At 41.1% G+C, this 23068-nt stretch overlaps 1 protein-coding gene across 6 annotated transcripts in view; it reads left to right on the forward strand.

Annotated features, from left to right (window-relative positions):
* The first annotated feature begins 3890 nt into the window (after positions 1 to 3890).
* APLP2 (amyloid beta precursor like protein 2) overlaps positions 3891 to 23068 on the forward strand; it is a 53790-nt gene continuing 34612 nt past the window's right edge. For 4 of the 6 annotated variants that reach the window (XM_081843996.1, XM_081843998.1, XM_081843999.1 and 1 more), the window contains exon 1: positions 3892 to 4068. In XM_081843996.1, coding sequence (XP_081700122.1) covers positions 3943 to 4068 — 126 coding nt within the window. In that variant the 5' untranslated portion in view covers positions 3892 to 3942. Of the gene's footprint in view, positions 4069 to 23068 lie in introns of all 6 variants that reach the window. The other 2 variants (XM_081843995.1, XM_081843997.1) reach the window with 1 other exon arrangement.

The raw sequence follows: 23068 nt of genomic DNA on the forward strand, positions 1-23068 counted from the left end.
CTTGAAAACTGCATCTGGAGAAAAATCCATGGATAATTATATTACAAGTTGCTTGGGAAAGCCAAAATGCCTTCCTCACTTTGGATCAATGTTCTTAAGCAACAGCTTCATTTTCCCTTTACTTTCATAATGGGCCCTGGTCTTCTGTGAATTCCAAACAGCGTTTTTACACTACAGCTCTATAGTACTATATAGCATGTTTGCTCACAAATAAGTCCCACCTGGTTCAAGGGAGTTTACCCCAAGTGTGTGTAGGATTGCAACCTTAAGCACTTGACACTATCATGCCCTCCCAACATTTCTCCAATAGAAATAGGGACATCCTATCCATACTCTCCAACTTTTTTTCTGATGAAAATAGGGATGCCCTAAGAAAAACGCAGGTGGTGCTGTGGCTTAAACCACAGAGCCTAGGACTTGCCAATCAGAAGGTCGGCGGTTCGAATCCCCACGACGGAGTGAGCTCCCGTTGCTTAGTCCCTGCTCCTGCCAACCTAGCAGTTTGAAAGCATGTCAAAGTGCAAGTAGATAAATAGGTACTGCTCTGGCGGGAAGGTAAATGGCATTTCCGTGCGCTGCTCTGGTTCGCCAGAAGCGGCTTAGTCATGCTGGCCACATGACCCGGGAGCTATACACCGGCTCCCTCGGCCAATAAAACGAGATGAGCGCCGCAACCCCAGAGTCGGTCACGACTGGACCTAATGGTCAGGGGTCCCTTTACCTTTAAGAAAAAGCGGGACATTCCTGGATCAAATCAGAAACCAGGCTGGCTTCTGTAAAGCTGGGACTCTCCCTGGAAAATAGGGACATTGGAGAGTCTGCACTTTATATATAATTTCTTTATACAGTGGTACCTTGGTTGTCTAACTTAATCAATTCTGGGAGTCCGTTCGACTCCCAAAATGGTTCGAAAACCAAGGCGTGGCTTCTGATTGACTGCAGGAACTTCCTGCACTCAACCGGAAGCTGCAGAAGCCGCGTTGGACGTTCGGTTTCCGAAAAACGGTCGCAAACCGGAACACTCACTTCCAGGTTTGTGGCATTTGGGAGCAAAAAGATCCAAGTACCAAGGCGTTCGACAGCCAAGGTATGACTGTACAATCTCCTTCACAGGGACACATGAACCCTTATCCTATGCATGCTTACTTAAAAATAAGTTCCACTTAAGATCAAAGGCTCTTACCCCCAAGTAAAGGTGCCCAGGACTGCGGCCTTAGCAATGTGACTTTTTCACCTGCAAACTTCCTGCATTACATCTCACAACAACCACAAATTGGGTATGCAGCCAGTGTGGATAATAACTGCAGGCCTACCTCAAACCACAAATGCTGTGATGATTACTGGCATAATGAGTCTCAAATGCTTTTAAATTTCAAATGTGCTATATATAAAGCATGTAAATACTATTAAGCACCAGCTTATCATACCTGCTGTAAAATTCTAGATACGCCTTAATAGGTTTACAGCTAAAAGCAACATCCCTCCAGAAGCATAAGGCTGTTGCAACAAGTGACGGACTGAGGCGGAAAGAGGGTGGCCAACTTTTTTGCAAACCTTGCTCCTGTGCTTTTTATAACAGCTGAATCTGCAGGCATTGCCTAGTCATTGCAGGAAGGCAAGTGCTTTTGCTTGCTAATGTTTGCAAATCAAGTTGCTGTTACGGGTGCATTTGCAGGCCAGTGTGCTGCTCAGATGCAAACCTGCACCTTTCAAACCTTGTTTCTTAGGACTAGGAGCACCAAGAAATTAATTTCTAGTTTTGGGTGTACCAAGGGCTGTGCCAGGGCAGTGTTGCAAAGCATGACGAGAGCTTGGCATTTGAGCGACATTCTAGTGGTGCTGCAGGCTTGCACGCTGGCATAAACGCTGAGGATTAGGGTGCCAGTGGCTCGTATAATAGAGCTGCAGAGCTGGAAGAGACACAATGGTCCATTTACTCCCAACTGCTGGTTGTAGCAAAATAGTTTGTTCCGAAAGCAGATGCCCTGGAAATCTCCAATGAAAAAGATCCTCCGGCCTCCTTTGGCAGCTTTTTTATTATTACCAAACCGCTTTTACAGTTAGAAAGCGTGTCCTAGACCACACACAATTCCTCTAGCCTAGAAGGACGATAGCAGTGGGGAAGAAGCATAGCGGAGTGATAGAGCATCTCCTTTCCATGCAGAAGGTCCCTGGTGCTGGAACAGCTCTGTTGCTAGAACATGAAACTCTTTATCTCAGGGTCATGGAATTGGGCCCACATTGGGCAAAATATTCCTGTAGCCCCTTCCAAGTCTACAATTGTATGATTCTATGATTCAATCCCTTGCAGCATCTCTGCGGTGGGGGCTGGAGAAAAACCCCTATCTGAGGACTTGAATAGCTGCTGCCAGTCAGTGTGGAACAATACTGAGCTCAGATAAACCTATGAGCTGACACTATATAAGGCAGCTTCTTATGTTCCTATGTCTGGATTAGAAAGGCGATTCTTTAGTGGTCCCATTGCCCTTTTTTGTTCAGAAGCACCACTGTTTCCAGTGAGGCCTGCATGTTTAGTGTCGCGCAGCAGCCCTAAGCCAGGGTCTCCATTCATCCTCAGAAATCATGCAGCTGTGTTGATTCCCTTTAATGGGGTAAGTGCCCTGGCCAGGCCTAATGGCAGTTGCCATTAGAGCTGCAGGTCTTAGCTAAGCCATCCTCCTGAGAACCCTATGAGCTAGGTTGTCACAAGAACATAATAACATAAAAAGTGCCTGCTGGATCAGGTCAGCGGCCCACCTAGTCCAGCATCATGCTCTTAACAGTGGCTGAACAATACCTGTGGAGCCTGCAAGCAGGACCAGAGCACAAGAGACCTCTCTTAATATGTGGTTTGCAGAAACTGGTACAGTGGTACCTCGGGTTACAGACGCTTCAGGCTACAGACTCCACTAACCCAGAAATAGTACCTCGGCTTAAGAACTTTGCTTCAGGATGAGAACAGAAATCGCGCGGCGGCAGCGGGAGGCCCCATTAGCTAAAGTGGTACCTCAGATTACAAAGAGTTTCAGGTTAAGAATGGACCTCCAAAACGAATTAAGTTCTTAACCTGAGGTACCTCTGTATTCAGAAAGATTGCTGCCTCCACCTGTGGAGACAGAGCTAGTGTCCATGAATAGTCTTCTCCTTCATGAATTTATCCAATCCTTTTTCAAAGTTGGTGGCCATCACTGCCTCCTGTGGGAGAGAGTTCCATAGTTTAACGATGCTCTGCGTGAAGGACTGTTACGTATCTCGTCCTGAATCTCCCAACATTCAGCTTCATTGAATGTCCATGAGTTCTAGCGTGTTAATTGCCATTTTTTTCTATTTCGAATGGAGATTTCAGTTGAGACAGTATGAAAAGCAGCATTTGCCGTGTTCTGACGCTTAGCAACCCCCCCCCATACACCCACCCGCCTCACTGCGATGAATTTATGCCTCTCCTTTTTTCTCAACGCAAAGACACCCTCCACATACAGTTGGAACTACAACTCCCATCAGCCTTCGAGAGTGGCCCAACGCCACTTAGGCTGCTGGGAGTCGTAGTCTAACGAGCCTCCCGGGAGGGCGGCGCCAGGTTGCGCAAGCCCCGCCTCCTCCGAACACCGCATTGTGCTGGCTCTTGCCTTCGATTGGCCGACACTGGCGGGGCGGAACTGGAGCGGAGGAAAATGAAAAAAAGCAAACAAAAACGCGAGCGCCTCTATCCCTCTTATTGGCTAAGAGAGCAGTCTATTCAAAGCGGGGCGGGGGGAGGGGGAATTGCTTGGCAAGTTACGCCAGAGCTGGGCGGAGCTTGGAGAAGTTCTTTCCCTTCTCCAAGCCCCGCCCACGCAGGGGGCTGTTGCTCCTCCCACGCGGGTGACGAAGGCGGCGCTGAGGCTGGCGCGGCGGCAGTTGCTTCCAAGCGGCGGCGGAGAAGGGTCGCCTCAGAAGTAGAGGATGGCGACGGTGACGGCGGGGGGCAGGACGGGCACCGCGACGGGCACCACCGAGCGGCTGGGATGGTCCCTGCTGCTGCTCTTGGGGCTCACCGGCCCCGCGGCGACGCTGGCCGGCTACATCGAGGTAAGGAAGAGGAGGAGGAGAAGGAGAGCACCCGCTGAGGGAGCCGAGAGCGCTTCCATGGCTCCCCTCACCACGCGCCTCCTCCGCACCGACCACGCTCGCCTCAGCCGGGGGAGCCGGTCAGCCTCGTCCTCCCCTCCCCTCAGATCTCTCTTATTTTTAGCCTTAATTCCCCCACCTTCCAGAAATCCTCCTTATTATCTATTGATTCATTGTGTAATCCTAGGATGAGTGATTAAACTAGGTTTATTGGCGTTTATTTTATTTATTGCACCTTTTTCTTGTTGCTTTGCTCCCATGCCTGCAACAACAACCCTGCGAGGTAGGTCAGGCTGAGAGGGGCAGTGACTGGCTTCCCTCGTCCACACACACATCACCGCCACCAGCAAAGGTCGCATCCAGTGAGCTTCATGCTTGCTGAGGTGGGTTCGGGGATTTGGACCCCCAGGTTTCTTCCGAGTCTAAGCCACTGACCACTGCCCACCCTCCCAGTATCGTAGCATAATTGCTGTTTTATCATAATCATCATCATCATCAGTGATGTTCCTCACAGTAGTCATGAGAGCGAGTGATTATCATTGTCGTTGTAATTATTATTTTCCTGCCCTTCACTATAAGTTCCCAGGGTTGCAACATTGAAACAAGTATTGGTTTAAAACGACCTACATCCCCCAACAGTTAGGTGAGTCCGAAAGATATACACCTCCAGCGTTAGAAACCAGGGTAAATAGGGGATCGGTGCTACAACATAGTATTCAGTGTATATGGAGTGCTTCTGTGTGTCGCCAGAGCTCTCCAGGACTCTCCTTACAACACCCTTGCAAAGTAGGGCTCTGCTCCACTTTGATCCAACAGGGCTTGTCTTTAATACGGGATTTCACCTTGTATAAGATGTTGACGGGTAAAAACAAGGCAGCGGTGCCTCTTGGTGCTGCTGTGTACAGGTTCATCAAGGTTTCATTAGGACAGTTCCTCCAGTATAGCATTTATGCCCTTTAGATCTGAAGACTTCAAAGGACTGGGTTGTTTCCAATTAGGATGCTTGAACTAAACATTTCAATAATAATAAAAATATCCCCCTGCTTCCCCCCACCCTTGCAGGGAGCTGGACTTGATGACCCTCAGGATCCCTCCCAACTCTACAATTTTGTGACTCTGCTTCCTCCTCCTTCAGATTCTGTAACTTACCTTGTCCTCCAGTGCCTATGGTTTTCTCCCCCCGCCCCCAGTCTTCCAGGAATTTCTCTTGCCCGCCCTGCTTTCCTACTTCCACCTCTGTGTCCTCCATTTGCTTACAGCCATTTCCTTTCTCTCTTCCCCCACCCCGCCACTTCAACACTCCCACACTGAGCAATCCTGTCTCTTTCTGTACAATCTGCCTTAAGCAGCACCCCCTTCAATCAGAGATTTTGGTGTTCTGGAGTTTTTTTTTCTCTCTTCCCCACCCCTCCCTAAAGAAGAGAAAAGAGCTGCAGGGGGAGAAGATTGTGCCTCATTTTCCCCTGTCCTTAATCTATCCCTTCTCCTGGCATACCTGGCTCTCATGACCGAGATAAGGAGGGAAAGGCCCAGAAAGAACCCTTGCTGAGATTTCTGCAGTGTGATGTCAAAATGTCTCACTTAACCATTTCCAGCATTGGTTTCGGATTTGCATTGTGTATTTTGTGTGTGGAAAGTACCTTGCTTCTGCAGTATTTGTGGTGTTCTCAGTTCTTTCTCAACCTGGGGGGAAACTCTGCTGTGCTAGAGGGTGTGTCATACTCAGCCCCTTCCTGAGCCTCCTTGGATACTGTAGTTTTCCACTTTCCTTGAAGCCAGTGATCTCCAGTCTGTTGTTCTGCAAGCTGAGGTGTTCCTTACCTGCTTGCTTTGACAGTCTTGCTCTGTTGGATATGAAGCTGATCAGTGTGTCCAGTTTCCTCCAGCATTTTAAGTATTCTTATCCAAAGATAACGACTTGGTAGAAAACAGTGCTGCAAAAGTAATTTATGATGTTGCCCATATTTTATATTCTAAATCTAGCAAGCTCTTACCTCTTCTGGTGCCATTTCATAACAGGATTTTGCCTGTGTTTGTGAAAGCATTTCAGGGCTCTTGATATGTAAGGCTTCTTTCTACTTATCTGGTAAAGGGTTGGCATTGGGGCTTAAATGAATATGGGTTTTTGCCAAACCTTTCTGGGATAAAAACAAATGGTTTTCTGTAGGAGTTCAAGGAGGGATGCTGCAGTGGTATGCTAAGAATTTGGATTGCTATCTTAAGATTGAGTCTGAAACCTATCTTCTGAGTCTTTGTTTTACCCTGGATGTGTGCTTGCAAATGCATGAGAACTGACCTCTGCATTCTTGGCACAGTAACAAGAAATGTGAGTGTCAGATTGGTCTAGAAGCTTAGAGGACAACTTTGTAGGGAAAAAAATCATTTGTTTTGTGTTATCCGCTCAATAGATCCTTGCTAAATCTTCTGGTTTCAACTGCCTATTTCATTGTCTTTCAGATTAAAGCTTTATCAGAGCATAATGGGTATTTATGAAACATTTAAATACTTGCTCTTCTTAGATGACATGGAAGACCTGCCTTCCCATCAACATTATTTTAATTCTCAAGGTCCACATTAAAACATAATACAGAAATTTCTGAAATGTAGGGTGGTTTTTGGCAGAAGTTAGCTAGAGAAGCAGGATATAGCACATAGGTAGTTCAATAGAACTAAGTCTACCTTACACAAATAGTTGTGTATACCCATCAATAATATAGTTATTCAAAAGTGTTCAAAAACATATTTCAGACATTAACAGCCTTCAAAGCAGCCCTGCAGGGATAATTTTTCATAAATACATGGATTATTTTTATAAGATCATACTGTTTGCATGGGAATTGCCTTGTTCACATTGCTAAATTCTACAGAATATGATCTTGAGCAAAAAAGGTTGACTCGTATCTCAAATATTTTGCCCTTCAGAATTCACTGTGAGGCTACCTAAATTCATTGTCTTCTCAAGTTTTGCTTATATGAAAATTCTTCAGATTCCTCAACAATTGTTTGCAATGTGATGGCAGTTCAGTGACAATAACTGATCTTGAAAAACCTGCCTGAAGTTTTTCTGCCAGGTTGATAACAAGACTCAATGAGGCCGGGGTGTGGGATTCCAACTAAAGCCCCTCTCGGATTACTTGGCATGGAGGGGGGCTTCCTGATTATGGAATTAATCCCCTACACCTGTTAAAATCTCTTCCAACTGTGTGGCACTTCCTCCCTCATATCCGAGACAACTTCAGCTGCTTGTTTGTATCCTGTCTGGAAGCTGTATCATGTGCAGGAATTAGTGGCAAAGGCCTGCCCTATTTCCTTCCAGTATAGAGCTATATATGCAAAGCAAAATCCCAACTATGTATTGATTACGTAGGAGCCATTGAAGTGGAGGCTGTAGCTAGACAGAAGGCTGCCATCTAAGCTTACAGTTTTGTGTGGTAGGTTAGCAACGGACTATGCTGTCTAAGTTCTGGACTTCCGTATTGCTATTTTAATCATGAGAATAAAGAGAGAAATTGGGGTACTTTGGGTCTGAAAATGTATTGACCAGAAAGATGGTTTATGGCCATTTGACTTCCATAAGAGGTTAAAGGTGGCCTTAATAGTGCTTAATTAAGTTTAGTTCTATCACAGAAAAAACAACGCAGCAGTAGATTTGGCATCTGTCAGGTGGATTTTCTTTCACTCAATTATCTCAGATAACCAGTCCCTGTCCCCAGGACACCCATTAATCTGTTTAACATCTACGACATGTCTGTTTTCAGTTTGTGCCTCATGTTTGGAAGTGCATGTATGTGAAGCTCAGTGTTGAGTAAGGCATTCTTCATAGGTCGTTAAATGGAATGGCAAAAGAAAATTAACCACTACTACTTAATTGCCTCTTCCCAGACAGGGCTGATTTGCTGAGTTCTACTTACTAAGACACTTCTGCCCTACATTTTGGCCACAAAGGTTCCTAAGGTAGTTTACAATGAATAAAAAAAGGCATTATCAGATACCCAATCTATAAAAAATATCTATAGCAAGGAGGAAATTTTTCTAAGGGCTTGGTGGAATAAACTTCTTGACAATTTATCTAAGCGTCAAAAGAGAGAAAACTAGGCATGCTTCCTGAGGTAGACAGTTGAACTGTCTTGGTGCCACTATGATGAAGGTCCTGGCCATGTCCCAGTTAGCTCAACCTCTGAAGGCAAACAGGTGTGGCGCAAAGTCTCTGAACAGAGTGGGTGGGCAGGTGCTTAAGGGAGAAAATGGTTCTTCAAATCACCTGGACTCAAGGTCAGGAACCACCAACTTTCATATGGCAAGAGACAATCTGTTTTCCTCTTTTAAATGATCTTATTAGCACGAAGTGGTATTTTTGCACACTGGCATGCAGGAAGAGATGAAATGAACTCAAACTGGATGTTTACCTGCTGGACTACTAATATATTTAGAGCTGTCCTGAAATGGAAACTGGCTGCACTGAAAAAAATCACTCTTATTAGTGTGTCTTTGAAGGGGTCAAATTAAGATTGTTGACTATGAGCTGCAGCTCTGTCTGTGAATGCATTCTGTATATACGCTTTTTGAAACTATCTGTTTTATTTAATTTAGCACATGGTTTCTGATCTGTAAGTTCACCTACACATTAAAGAACAAAATTATGTCAGGTTCCAAATTGCATATAGCAGCTCATGAATCAAATATATATATATAGAGAGAGAGAACATAGAAGCTATGCTTCATATAGCTTACCTTGACATTCTTTGCTGCAGCAGGCGCATAACTTTAAAAAATTGGTTTTTAAAACAAGTCATAACAATAAACTTTAAACAAAATTAAAGATTATAATACAACTTTGTCCATTGCTTGACTTCACTGCAGATCAAGTTACATGAAAGAAATAGAACTTGTTGCACTCAATTCTGAGTAGTAGTTGGAGTAATTTGAATTAATTTTCTGACCCTGTTGGTGTTTCATTTTGGAATTGCTTTTGCACATTTACATTTCTAGTTGTTACTCATTCCAATAAAATTCTTACAGTTGGAATTTTTGTTGTTATGGATGAGTTGCCTTCTGAAAGGTATTGTACATATAAGGACAGAAGATGGATGTCACACAAAAATCTAGTTTTGAGGAACTATGGTATCCTCTGGAAATGGCAACTTCCAGCTTTAATAGTGTCTTCTAAATCAGAACTTGCAATTTGTTTATAGCCTTCAGCTATACACTCTATGCATTCAACCTTTTTATAGTACACAGCTCATTGTGCTCAATTGCTCAATACGTTTTGAGCTAGTAACTTTACCCTTGAAGTCTTATAAGCAGCATATATAGCTTCTATGTACTGCTTCATTAGTTCCATTTTCAAATGTGCATTAACTATAGCCCCTGTTCTTAAAATATTCCCTTTCACATCTTTTGTTCCCTGCACAGCTTTCTCAGGTCATGAAACAGAAGAGGTCTTGAACAGGCGATCTGCTCTAAATGTTTTTGCTTGCTTACCTTTTCTCATATACTTCATTCTGCTTTGGTGTAGCATTATGGCAAAACTCTTATTACTAGTACTGCAGGTCTGCAAAAGCTAGAGTCCTTATTACACCTTTCTGTAACTGTTTAAATCTTAGCAGATACAAGAATGCTCATTGATGAGGTTGAAATTATGTCTTGATATGTTTTTCTCTGTAGGAATTAGAAGGCAAAACTAACGGATCTCTAATTGCTTAAATGCGCAGTAGAAGACTATGGGCACAGTCCATGTTTGTTGTATGACTGAGTTGTATTCTAGCATGTATAGTCATTGCTAACTTTGGCTGGTTGGCTCGATTAAAGTCATCTGTTTAAAACTGTGTATGTGCCTGTGAAATGGATTGTGCACAGAATAGCAAGCAGATCTAGTAGCTAGCAGATCTAGTAGCAATGACTCTTATTGTAGCAGAGCTTACTGACACGCTGCTTTAGAACATTTTTTAGGTGCTGCCCACAACCCTTCACTGAATTGTAGGGTTTTTTTTTGAGAACCACTGTACTTGCTGACCAGAGTTGCAAGCTAAAAGCTGAAGTCAGACTTGACATATGGTGATGGGTTATCAGTAGTAGGTCCACCACATTTTCCTCCATGATTGCAGTAGTGCAAATTGTAGGCCAGCATGTAATGCTTGCTAACAGCTGTGGTTTTGGCACGGGTGATGACAGCTTAAGATACTGTCTGTGGAGGTCAAGTGGTGAAAGAATAACCCTGCTATCTTCTAAAATGTGGCCTGTAGAGGGGAAATGGGAAGAGTTGAGATCTATGTTTGGTAGACTGGTAAAGCTCTGATTTTTTTTTTTTTAAAAGCCAAAAGCCACATACCTACCTCTAGTGGAGACAGAACTGTAGCCTCCAGGCTGGGTGCTTGCTTCTGTAACCCTGGTATGGATGATTTATGCTGTTTTATCCTGTTCAGGTGGTATATTTTCTGGACGATGATTTTGTTTTTGGTCTGTTGGCATTGTTTCACTGATGTATTACATTTTATGCTGCTTGCTATTATCTTTAGTCTACAGCAAAGTACACCTTGTCTATTCTTATATTGATACAGCATAGCTTGCGAACAGCAAAACACAATAAAAATGAGTGTAAAATCTATTTAGACAAAATCATCTGTTTTTCCCCAAACTGTTATGTAAAATGCTATAGGATGTTTTTCCTATGTGGCAATGGAAGTGTGTTAATTTTTCTTAACCCTGCTTCAAGATACAGTCCCAGGGTATTGCAAATCACTGTATGGTTTATATAACACAAACCCCTAAATGCCTGGCAGACAAAAAGGTACTAGAAATTGCAGCTGGAGACCTGGTTCCCAATTAAGTTCAATCACAGACAGAATGCACTGAACATCAATTTTAGATGTGCTTCAAAAGACTATCAGTTTACAGGTAATACTTAGCTACCAAATATTTTATGTTTCTCCTTTGAAAAGGTACGTATTTAATCCAGTATTGTCCATGTCCCTGTTCTTGGTATTTACACATTTGATTTATTTTGATCAATTATGGTATTATTGGAGATAGTATGTTGGATTCGATAGCAGAAGTTGACACATGGCCACCAGGATCTATATTTAGCAATTTTACTTTAGATTTGCAAAGCTCCCACCCCACCCCCATGTCTTAGTTTTGTTATCCAAAACTATAATCCGTTAGCATCTTCAGTTGTCAACAAGGCTATGGTCTGTTAAATTTGTGGACACTGGGAATGCAGTGGCAATATGTGCAGTCTTTTGGACAACTGTAATCAAGCTTTATGTATTTTTGTGTTGAAATTAATTTGCTACGTTTGATAACTGGCAAGTGTAACTATTGGGCATAATTCACGTCTAATTCATTGGAGACAGTTTATTTTTGTGGTTGGCATGTATACATTTGAGTTCCTCAGTGGTCCATGTCTAAACTAATCAAATCTGACATGAATATCCTCCATCCCTGATCTTAAACTGGAAAACAGTCCAGTTTAGTACAGTGTCTTCATGCTTTTGCTCAGGAGGGAAATCTTTAAAATTATTCATCATTTTCCTAGCCATGGGCTACAAGGCCTCAAGATCATCAGAGCTATAATCAATTTGCCCTTCAGACCAGCTCATCATTGATGGGATAAAAATGCATGGTGACAGCACACTGCCTGATGTCTGAGTCTCTTTCATAGTGGAAGGAAGCTAAGACTGGTGGTATGCTTTTTCATTTTTTAAAAATCGGTTTACAATTAATTCTGTTGCCTGCATTTTGGGGAAAGTGTATTTTTGGCAAGATGTCCAGGAAAGTCTGCTTGTAAGCTTGTAGCAGTTTTTGTTTTCTAATTGCTAATTTAGAAATACCTGACTATTAAGAGACTGAGGGCTAGCATGCACAGTATTCTTTCCTACCATGGCATCACTTCCTGCATGTTCAGCTGGAAATAAGTTCATGTCCACATGTAGGCACAATAGTGGCTAGTTAGATGGGTGGGGTGATCTTGGAAAGCCATTGTCCTGCTTTTGCCTCTTTCTGGTGAACTTGAGCCCTAGTCTGACTTCTGCCATGTAAATAACCAGTCTCTTAATTTAGTGACTTAAATCTAACAATTTGTAAGGGAGCTAACAGCTTCTGTGGTTAACCATACAGACTGCAGTAGGCCTACTGCAGTCAGGATAGAACAGCAATCCAGAGGTAAAATTCTTCAAAGAAAATGTCATGTTTTTCCACTTGAACCAGGAAGCAGTAGGGCAGAGTGTACAGCATTCTTGAACTCTTCTTGTAGAATGTAAACCTCACATTTTAGAGTTTCTTTAACAACAAACCATAATCTGCCATGGTGGAAAGAATTAAGAGACATCAAAGAAGGCATGCACATCTAGAGTTTAAAAGTTCAACAAATTTGCTCACAGCACATGCACTTGGCAGTTTCTTGTAATGATTACAAGAGTACCTGTTGAAGATGTATAGACTATTTTTCAGGATCAAACGAAGCCAGTTAAACTGGCAAATTCTCTTTGCAAAGCACTGTAATTTACTTCTTAATTTTATATTGCCGTTAAGCTTTTTTCTAAGCATAGATTTGTGTTGCCCTTAGCTGAACCATCCTTTAAGTTTTGTTACATTGTTGCCCTAGTACACACTTCTCATAACTAAGTATGGATACGAATACGTGATTCAGAAACTTGTTAAAGGATTGTCTTGCTTAGTGATGATGTTAATACCATCAAGCTGTTGAGACTTCTCTTTCCCTCAGCTACTTCCCCTCAACACCAACAGAAGTGGGTCTGGGGGAAGAAACAAATCCTCTTCACTTTTTACTTTGGTCATACAGGTGTAAATGAGAGGTTAATTCTTGTTATCAGTAGATTTATTAGTGGTGGAAGGAGATGCAGAGGTTATAGGTTATATTAAGGTCATATCTTGACCTTGGAGCCTATAAAACCACCAATTGAAGGCTCTCTTGACTGCAGTCTTCCTGTTTAGGTGGCAGTGCAATTTTACAGCCAAGCTATTCAAATAACTGCAAATCTGATAAATTTTAATAAAGTTGCTGTTCTTTCCGAGATGTTTCACTTTGCGGAAGTAAACCTGTCACTGTCTTCCTTTTCTCCTCTACATACTTGCATTATTTCTATAAATACAAAGTTGCAATCCGGGCTGTATTTGTTCCTCTTGTCTTTGTGGTTGTTAGCATGATATTTAAAGTTTCATCCATAACTTTCATATAATCTGTGTTAAATTTAAATATATTTTTTTATCTAGAAGCCCTTTATAATTGCAGAGAGAAATTTCATAGTGAGGGTTGTGGGAAAGAACCAGAAAGTGGTTACGCAGGAATTGGGAAGTACTGTAGTGAATCACTGCTCTTTAGAGCTTCCCCTTTTCACAACTTCTTCCTCTGACATTGTGGGCAAGATTTCAAAATGGTGTTTCCCAAACTTGGGTTTCCAGCTGTTTTTGGACTACAACTCCCATCATCCCTAACTTTCAGGACCAGTGGTCAGGGATGATGGGAACTCCAATTCAAAAAACAGCTGAAGACCTAAGTTTGGGAAGCCCTGTTTTTTAAAAATGAAACATATGCCTCAGGAGAACAAAGCAGATACTCCCAGTGTAACACATGCACAAGGGTTTTCCAGATTTTGTATGTGTGAAAGCACACTGATTTGCCCCTGTGGATATATTCCGAAAATTCTGGCACCTGGAGAGTCTACACTAAAATCAGCTGTATGGGCTGCTTCATACTTTATAAATGTTGTCCATGGAGTTTGCAGTATAGGAAATAATAAGTTCCTTTTCATTTGTGAAATGTGTTGCCTTCATTTTGCCAGGAATGCATGGGTCAGCAAGCAGCTGTTGATTCATGACCCCTGCGCTCAAGGCAAAATAAGCATAACACACGTTATAAGGTGTTCCTGCCCTCCCTTCCTCAGTTTAAGTATAAATGAATGGCATTTTCACTGAATGTAGGGACAGTGCTTTGTGCTAGCAAGTAAATACTGAGTCACAGGCTCATCATTCTATTAATCCATTCAAAGCAAGAGTTAAGCCTTATATGATACCAAGGTAACTTGTTCCTGTGTAATGTAGGTGGTGATGCCAGCAAAGATATGAATATATTGACTCGTAAGTCTCATTTTGTAACAAAATACATTTCAATTGAAGTTGCCAAGCTTTCAAAAGCATTATCAAAGTGAAATGAACAAAGATTCACCTTGTTGATGAAGTGGCAAGTATGCCATTCAGTCTAGGGTTTATCAATCCATGCTATAAAGTCCTAAACAATATCTGCTCCATGACTTTGAGTTACTGTTTCTAGTACTTTTTCATGTAGTAAAAAAGAGACATCTATAGTCTGGAGCAGTGGTTGGCAAACACACCTTTGGCTAGGAAAAAAAAGGTCATGGTTCTCTAGGTCATGGTTTTAATGTGTTATCTCTGAAATGCAAACAATGCTTACCATAATAAAAGAGAATCCCTTGCTATGGTATACTGGGTGATGACTTTCTATAGGCCTGTGCCAGTTACAATTATCTTTGAAAGACTGAAATGCGAATTCAGCACCATTTTGCAGATCAGATATCTCATTTTGTGTTTCCACATTAACTGCCTCATGTACCTGGACATAGTTTCAAAGAGGATATGACCTCTAATCAGTAACTAAACATGTAAATATTCAGAGATGTTAATTCCAGCACTGAATATGTATAATTGTTGAATAGTGCAGGCCACCCGTAGTTTTCATTCGTTTTGAGTGGGGTGTGTGTGTGTGTGTTTATGGCTATATTAAGTGCTGGGTAGCTTTTTTACTCGGAAGATCATAGCTTGATCTCACAACTTTGTGACCACTGAATTTGTTAGTTTGGAGGTGATGTGGCTGCACAGTTATAGTGTTTGCCTTTAGGTTCCTGTTAAGGCTAAGAGTTTGCTGAAATCCTGGGGTGCTGGGCATTTTAATTAAAAAAGGTTGTCTTTTATTTATTCTCCCACCTTTAGAAGTGAACTGGGGGGACGTGAGACAGGTTCTTTTTAGTTGTAGCATTGTGTTTTTGGAATTGCTTCCTGAGGGAGCCTGCCTTGTCCTGCTTGCTTTTCCCTAGCCTTTAAAGCAAGCTTCTAAAACCGGGGGGGGGGGACGGGGGACATTTTCAGCAGGGGGCCAGTCCGCTGTCACTCATACCTTGTGCGGGGCTGGACTATATATATTTTTTGGGGGGGGGGGAAATGAATGAATTCCTATGCCCCACAAATAACCCAGAGATGCATTTTACATCAAAGGACACATTCTACTCATGTAAAAACATGTTAATTCCCGGACCATCTGTGGGCTTGATTTAGAAGGCGATTGGGCCGGATCCGGCCCCCAGGCTTTGCCTACCCATGTTCTAGATGGTGACATTCTATTGTTTCTATGGTGGTGCAGTATTATGTGTATTTTTCTGCTGCCTTTATATTTCATTGCACTATTCCTCCAAATTTCTGAAGTTCAGAGGTAAGTGCGGTAAGTGGTGAGGGCGAAGATGTTGAAAATCATGGTTTGGCCCTGGCTGTTGGGAGAAAGATAATCCCAAGATCTTTCCCAATTGATGAATGTTTGTGTGCATAATGTGATGGTAGTAGTAATAGTAATAATAACAATAACAATAATTATTGTTGTTGTTGTTGCGTAATGTGATGGTAGTAGTGGTACATACAGTGGTACCTTGGGTTACAGACGCTTCAGGTTACAGACTCCGCTAACCCAGAAATAGTACCTCAGGTTAAGAGGTTTGCTTCAGGATGAGAACAGAAATTGTGCTCTGGTGGCGTGGTGGCAGCAGGAGGCCTCATTAGCTAAAGTGGTGCTTCAGGTTAAGAACAGTTTCAGATTAAGAACGGACCTCCGGAACGAATTAAGTTCTTAACCCGAGGTACCACTGTAGTAATAGTAATAGTAACAATAACAGTAATGGTTGTTGTTGTTGTTATTATTAATTTGTATGGTTAGATTTGCAGTGCCTGCTGTGTCAGCAACAGACAGACTCATATTATCCACATAGATCAAGCAGAACTGCAGCATATCTTAGTCACGTTCTTTTAACAGTTCTCATTGCAAAAGAGAAGTCCTACTTTTGAAGCAGGATGCCCACAGTTGAAATAATCTAGGTCAGAAGCAAGGAATACCCAGGAGTCTAAAGACTGTTCTGGTACTCACCTTTTAAAAAGAAGTTATGAACTCCTTGTAAAAAAAATGTTTCTGGGGACGCTGAACGATTGTTAAACGTTTTATTGCATTGCAGGGGGGAGCAGGGAGCTGACTCCTTCCAAAAAGTGCATAACTCTAAAACAAAGGCAACTTCTTTAGCTTTCTTTGTGGATTAAACTTTCATAATTCCTGTGGGAAAGCGGTAATTTATCATCCTATAAGACTAATTACAGAGGTTAGTGGGAGGAGGAGGGATAGGTACTAATCCAGTCAGAGTAATTACCATGACCTTGAATGAGTCCTTTGGCTTTGCACTAAATTCTACCAGTAAAACTGATCTGTTTATCTAATGCACATATGTATCAAGATTTGACATTGCTTCAGTCAAACAGGAGTCATCTAAATGCATGCAAAAAGAAAATAAACTCCGGTAGCAACATGCATATTTAAAGGAGTATCACTAAGTTTGATACTACATAAAAAATACCATGGCTTGACAGTTAATTTGTTTGATTATTCGTGTTGGGACAAATCTTGTATCTGATGTCCTGGTACTGTCATATTCCTTGGATATCCAAGAAGATTGAGGAATTCAAAGAAAAATATCTTTTTGCTTACATTTAAGTAATTAATGTACCAGACTGTTTTTGAATACCTACAAATTACTGGTTTATGGTGGCATAAGTTGTTGTGAACAAGAGCCCGCCTCATCAGATGTTTTGGTACACACAATTTACACTCATTCACACAGGCAAGAGAAACAAAATATAAACATGTCAATGATATACATGATTAGATTGTCATTTTATGGGTCAAACTTAATTTTTGCAAATTTATTCAGTGACAGGTCTTCAAAATATGTTTTTGGATGTGAGGAATTCAAAACTGCTATTACTTTTGTGGTTGGACAACATTTAGCTTGGTAAATCTATGTTTGATTAAAAAGCGCATAAACTGCTATAGAAAAACCAAAGAATTTTTACTTTACCTTCTAAAAATGTCAGGTAATGTTCTTTAAAAAATAGTTTCTCTGCATAAAACATGTCCTGATGAGCATACAACATTACCTTGTAATCATAAAACAACATTAGGAAGTAATTACATCAGTTAATAAGAAAAATAAACAAGTTTCATCAGTTTTTTTAGTCAAGTTTAAGTCAAATCAAGTTTAAAATTATTGGAAATGTCACAAAAACATTCAAAAGTAAATAGTTATTTACCAAGCAAAACTAAACTATATTAATTTAAACACATTATCTTTTGAATTCCCAAGTCATGTTGCAACTTTTTAGCACCCCTCATTTTGGGAATTTGAAAAATTCAATGTGCCCTAATTATGTACGGTGTCCATGCTGAGGAAGCAAAACTTATTTTAACAGTGCAGTATATATGCACAGCAACTTTATTATAACAATTATAATGAGAAGTACTAATAGATTTCCATATTGAAAAACTATATTGAAGAAAAATGCAGCCATGATGTTCCCAACATCCACTTCTGAAATGTAAAAATCCAAAAGGCTAATGCATTCTTCCAAGGTATTTTTCTGTCTAAGACTACAAAATAAAATGGAGTACAGCTGAGTTGCTTACACATGACCGTGCTGCCTCCTAAAAGGCATTAAGATTGGGTGATGGTAGCATATTCCCTTGAACCTTGATGTCGGCCATAGAGTGGATCTGTGCACTAGGGCTTCCTATAGAAATCGGGTGAAACAAATTCCAGAAAACCAGAGAAGTACGTTGTTATGCACTATTTAAATTCAAAGTCAGACAGTGGCTGGTATTATCTAGGTGCACCAGATCTGACTACAAACAATAATTATTCCCCTCTTGCCTGAGTCTGTTGTTGCATATACTAGCTTTTTTAAAAAATAAAAAATACTAAAGCTTAAAAGAGTTGCTCATCTTTAGATCTATGGCTTGCTATGTTAGGCATTAATTAGTCTTCCTGAGCTCAAGCCATCTAGCCGCTGAATAAAGGCAGGAAGAGCAACTAGGAAAAAACAGTTTGAAGCACAATGCAAAATTCTTTCCATGCCAACAATAATTTCAGAAGACTGATGGATTAAAAACCTTCTACATCTACCTCCTTAGTCTCATCCTAAAAGGCATGCACATCGCAGGTGAACCATATATGAACCTGAAGCATAATGTGAACTTGATCTACTGTATTTGTGTAAATAATAATAATAATAATAATAATAATAATAATAATAAATCAATATCCAGTGAATGTATGACTGTGACCTCAGAGATTAAAGTCTACAGCCAGGAAAGGTTTGTAGTCTTGTGTGTTCTTTCTGCCTCCCAGTGTTTTTTCAAGTGCTGGGGAGTTGGCGCGGAAGGGAATACTTGAGGCTAGCTCCTGAACGCATACAATCTCTAAGGATCAATTTCCTAGGAACAAATTCTTTGTCCTTGCTGAAGAGAGTGAATTTCATCAGTGCTCCAAAGAAACTGCTGGAATTTCCAGTACCTTGAAGTAAAGTGAGAGCTAATGCATTACTGAAAGGTTATTCAACCTCTGAATGGTTCTAGAACAGACATTCCCATGGGTTGAGTACTCTGAAATTTATGGCTAATTCTGCATAAGATCTAAAGAAAAATGTCAGCGTACTTTATACTACAGATTGGCTCAAATTACACTTGGCTGGTTTATTTGCAGCATTGCTTCATGTAACTAAGCATTTCATGGCTAAATCAAAAGTAATGGTAGTGATTAATTTTTGTTACATCTAGCTTAAATGAAGATGGATCATAAAAGCTGATTGGTCAAAGCTCTTGATGTAATGAAGTGGTTGTGACTTTAAAACAGGGCAGAGAACCTGTGACTCTTCAGTTGTTGCTGGGCTTAAACTCAGAACATCCCTGACCATTGGCCATGCTGATTGAATTTGGAGTCCATCAAAGTTCTTCACATGTAGGAGTTTGCATCTATGACGATTCTCAGTCTAATTAAGGCGGAAGTCATTGTTGTTCAATTTGTTTCATTTCGCTCATTTGTTTTTGTTTCGTTTAGTATTAAAAAATCTAAGTGGTTACACAAATTACAATTGAAACCACAAGTAGTGAATCGATACATAACAGCAAAATACACTAAATATCCCGGAAAAAATTAGGCACAACGTTAAAAGAAGAAGTGCTGAAATTATGCCTGTAGGCTGTTACACCGCTTTGAAGAAAAGGCATAGTGACCCACAACCCTAGAGAGTCACTAACAGTGAAGGCAATGCTGGACTGGATGGACAAATATGGCAGCCTCATGTAGTCCTTTCATGACATCATTGGAGGAAATTGATAGGATACCTACAAACTCAGTGAATGATTTCCCCCCACTTCCTTTAAGGACTAAATTCTTCCCATGAAATAGTTCACTTCTTAAGTCCCAGCACCTAGTGTTATTTTAGGAGATAACTATTGCAGCTAACCAGTGGTCACTCTCTCCTTTGCAACCAGCACATTGACATGCTCAGTTGACATCTTACTGGCCAGCCTCTCTCACTCTGACAGCTCATACTTGACTGAGAACCGCAGGACAGGAGCCCTTTTGTTTGCGTTCTTGCCAGACATGAGGTTTAAATACAATTCAATACAAGGAGCCACAGCTGAATTATTAGTAGTAGTTAGGACAACTCCTGTGTCCACATCGAGCCTTTCTGGTTTGTCTAAATGCAAACAAACTAGAAGTTTACATTTAGTGACATCGTGCTTTGTGGAACACATCTTATTTTATTTACACATATCTACTGTATCCCCAGCCTGGTAAAATCAGTTTCTGGCTTAGGTTATTATCTCTAGCAAAGATTAGATGGCTGGCTGGGTCTGGGAAGTGATCCCAGCTTCATTATAGAAAATTGATACAGCTGCTGGAAAAGCTTACCTTGAACTAGCAATAGAAGAGGAATTTGTTTGGTCCACATTTTACAAAGGAGTAATCTGATAACCAGAAATTGCTTATGGATCAGAGTGAAACTCCAAGTCACATTACACATTTCATGAAATTTGTGCTGTAGCATTTGGTGAAGTATGTACACATGTATTATTTAATATGTATTGTATGGATGAGTACACTGAAAAGGGTTAATTTTACGCACGTATGTTGACAATGTGTACAGTTTAAATGTGAACTTGTCTTTCCACAGAATGGGACCTATGATTGAATTTCATAAGGCTGAAATGGGAACAGGATTAGGCTGTTCAGATTGTCACTCCGTGAAACCCAGAAGATCTGAGCAGCAACAGGGTGCTGGGTAACATCCCTTCCTTGGGCAAAGTGCTGGAGTGGGTGGCTGCTAGCCAAATCTAAGCACTCTTGGATGAAGTAGATCCATTTAAATTGAGGTTTAGTTCTGCTTTTAATAATGAAATTGCCTTGATCGCTCTGTTGGATAGCCTTTGTGGGAGAGGTGGGGGAGGTGGGAGTGTGACCTTGTTGATTATTCTTCGCTCTCCAGTTTTTAGATCTGATTTAAATCTTTTTAGAAGTCTGTGGCTTTATTATGTGAGCCATCCAGATAATTTCTTGTTTTAGGGTAGCCTATAAATAATGTAAATATGTTGGTAGAATTGCAAGTAAACAAATCTCCCCCTGCCTCCAAGATTTCAGTTGTTTGTACCAAAGTCTTTCTGTTCTGAATAGCCTTATATAAATTGTCCCAGTTTTAGTGGCTTGGGTTAATCTATTTCAGTTGATTCCAACCCAAGTTAATGTGCACAAGTCTGTGATGCTGCTGTGTGCCTTCTTAAATATTAGAACCAATAGTCTCACTCTTCCAGTTAGTTCATGCTGCAATTACAAGATGTGACACCAAGTGTTTGCTTTGACAAATCCTCTTTGGTGTCTCATGGGTGAACTTGAATCTAAGTTTTGTTAGAAGTGCTCTGCAGAGTGACAATGCATACTAATCTCAGGAGTTTATTGCTATTGTCTAACATAAAAACTTGTTCACACAGCATCCTGCATTCAGAGGTCTTCCATTAGTCTCTCAACTTAGTTTTTGTTGTGGTGGAGTCTGGGGCCTGCTGACTAATAAAGTCAAATGCAGATGGGAATCAGGATGATTGTTGGGGAGAATTCAAACTGCTGTTCTCTTGTTCCTTCATTAAGCCCCCTTCCAAAAACTTAGCTTCTAACTCTAGGGTTACCATATTTCAAAAGTTGTTGAGCTTTGGGGGGGGGGTGCGGTGACAGAGTTGAGCCAAAATCTACACTACCGGCATTGGTTGCCATGCACAGTATGTAAATTATGTATTTTTTTTCTGTTTGGTTTACAGTACAGTCATACCTCAGGTTAAATATGCCTCAGATTCAGCGTTTTCAGGTTATGCTCTGTGGCGACCTGAAAGTAATGGAATGCGTTACTTCTGGGTTTCGCCGCTCACGCATGCACAGACGCTCAAAATGATGTCACGCGCATGCGCAGATGTGGCGAATCATGACCTGCGCAGACGCGGATTGCGTTCGCTTCAGGATGCGAACGTGGCTCTGGAACGGATCCTGTTCGCATCCAGAGGTACCACTGTACTAAATAAGTCAAGCAAATGTACTAAATAGGATCCACTCAGGGCATCAGAACCTTTTCCAATTAAAAAAATATTGAGATTTCACATCACTTGCCTCATATGAACCACCACGTTGGGGTGGGCTGGTTAAAAGCTATCATTGCTGATGTAAAAACTCTGGTCTCAGTATTGGTTGATTTTGAGGCTAAATAATAAGGACTAATGTGCTTTTAAGTAAACATTATTTCCATATGTACTTAGATTGCACCACTAATCACCATAAATAGTTAAGCATGCTCTCACGACAAATTTTGCATCCTCCATAAAGTAAAACAAAGAGCAGTTAGGCCACCACCCAGGACAACAAAAATTTCAGAGACCTGCCTCAGCTGTGCAAATGCCATTGTAGAACCTGCTGCTGTTTTGAAGGAAACACATAGTTTAGCAGCCTGTTGGCTGGATTGCAATTCTCTCCATTCCAGGCAACATGATTAAAAGTCTTTTCATCTCCACTGGCTGCTGGTGGCATAGAAACAGTTGTAAAGCGGAGCAATTAAAGAAGCTAGACATTAAAAATGAAAAATAAATCAATATTGTGGTTGGATGTGAAGACATTGGTTAAAAAACAACAACCCCCATCCTGGAATTTTCCTCCTATCTGTGCCCCCTTCCAGCCTTCAGGTTAATGTCAATTCTTGATTATTTATTTTGCAGCTCAGTGGAAATTTTTGAAATTGACTTTGTTCAGGAAAAAAAAAGCAAGCTTCACCAGGTTTGCCCTGGATTGGGAAAATGCACAAACTGTCCATTTCAATGAAGTTACTACAGAGCAGAATATGTCTTTGTGGAAAGCAAATTTACAGCAGAATTTGGCAGAAAATGTCCAGAACATTTAAAGAAAAGCCTTGAAGGCTTTTTGCTGTGGTGGTGGGAGAGCACATACTAGTGGGATGTCACAGATGAACCTAGTAGGAGGTTTTTCAGCCACACATGAGAGTGAAACCTGCTATTGGGTTAAGAAAGGACTTTTTTGTCCTCAGATCAAAACTTCTGGCAGAAAGGAAGGAAGTTCAGTCTCTACTCACTCCCACAATCCTGGGATTGCCACTTGTTGTTTTGTGTGATGTATGTGATCTTTAAATCCTTGTTGTAACTTCTGTTTAATTAGAAGATCTAACATGTCTTACATTCAGTTGGGACATGTGTGTGTCTGGGTTTATGAACAACTGTAATTTTGTTTCATACAACTGATGTGTTATGTGGGTTGGTCTTGACTTGAACACTTAGGCTAGGCTTATGAAA

This window comes from Podarcis erhardii (assembly GCF_964252035.2).
Source record: "Podarcis erhardii genome assembly, chromosome: 16".
Lineage (NCBI taxonomy): Eukaryota > Metazoa > Chordata > Lepidosauria > Squamata > Lacertidae > Podarcis > Podarcis erhardii.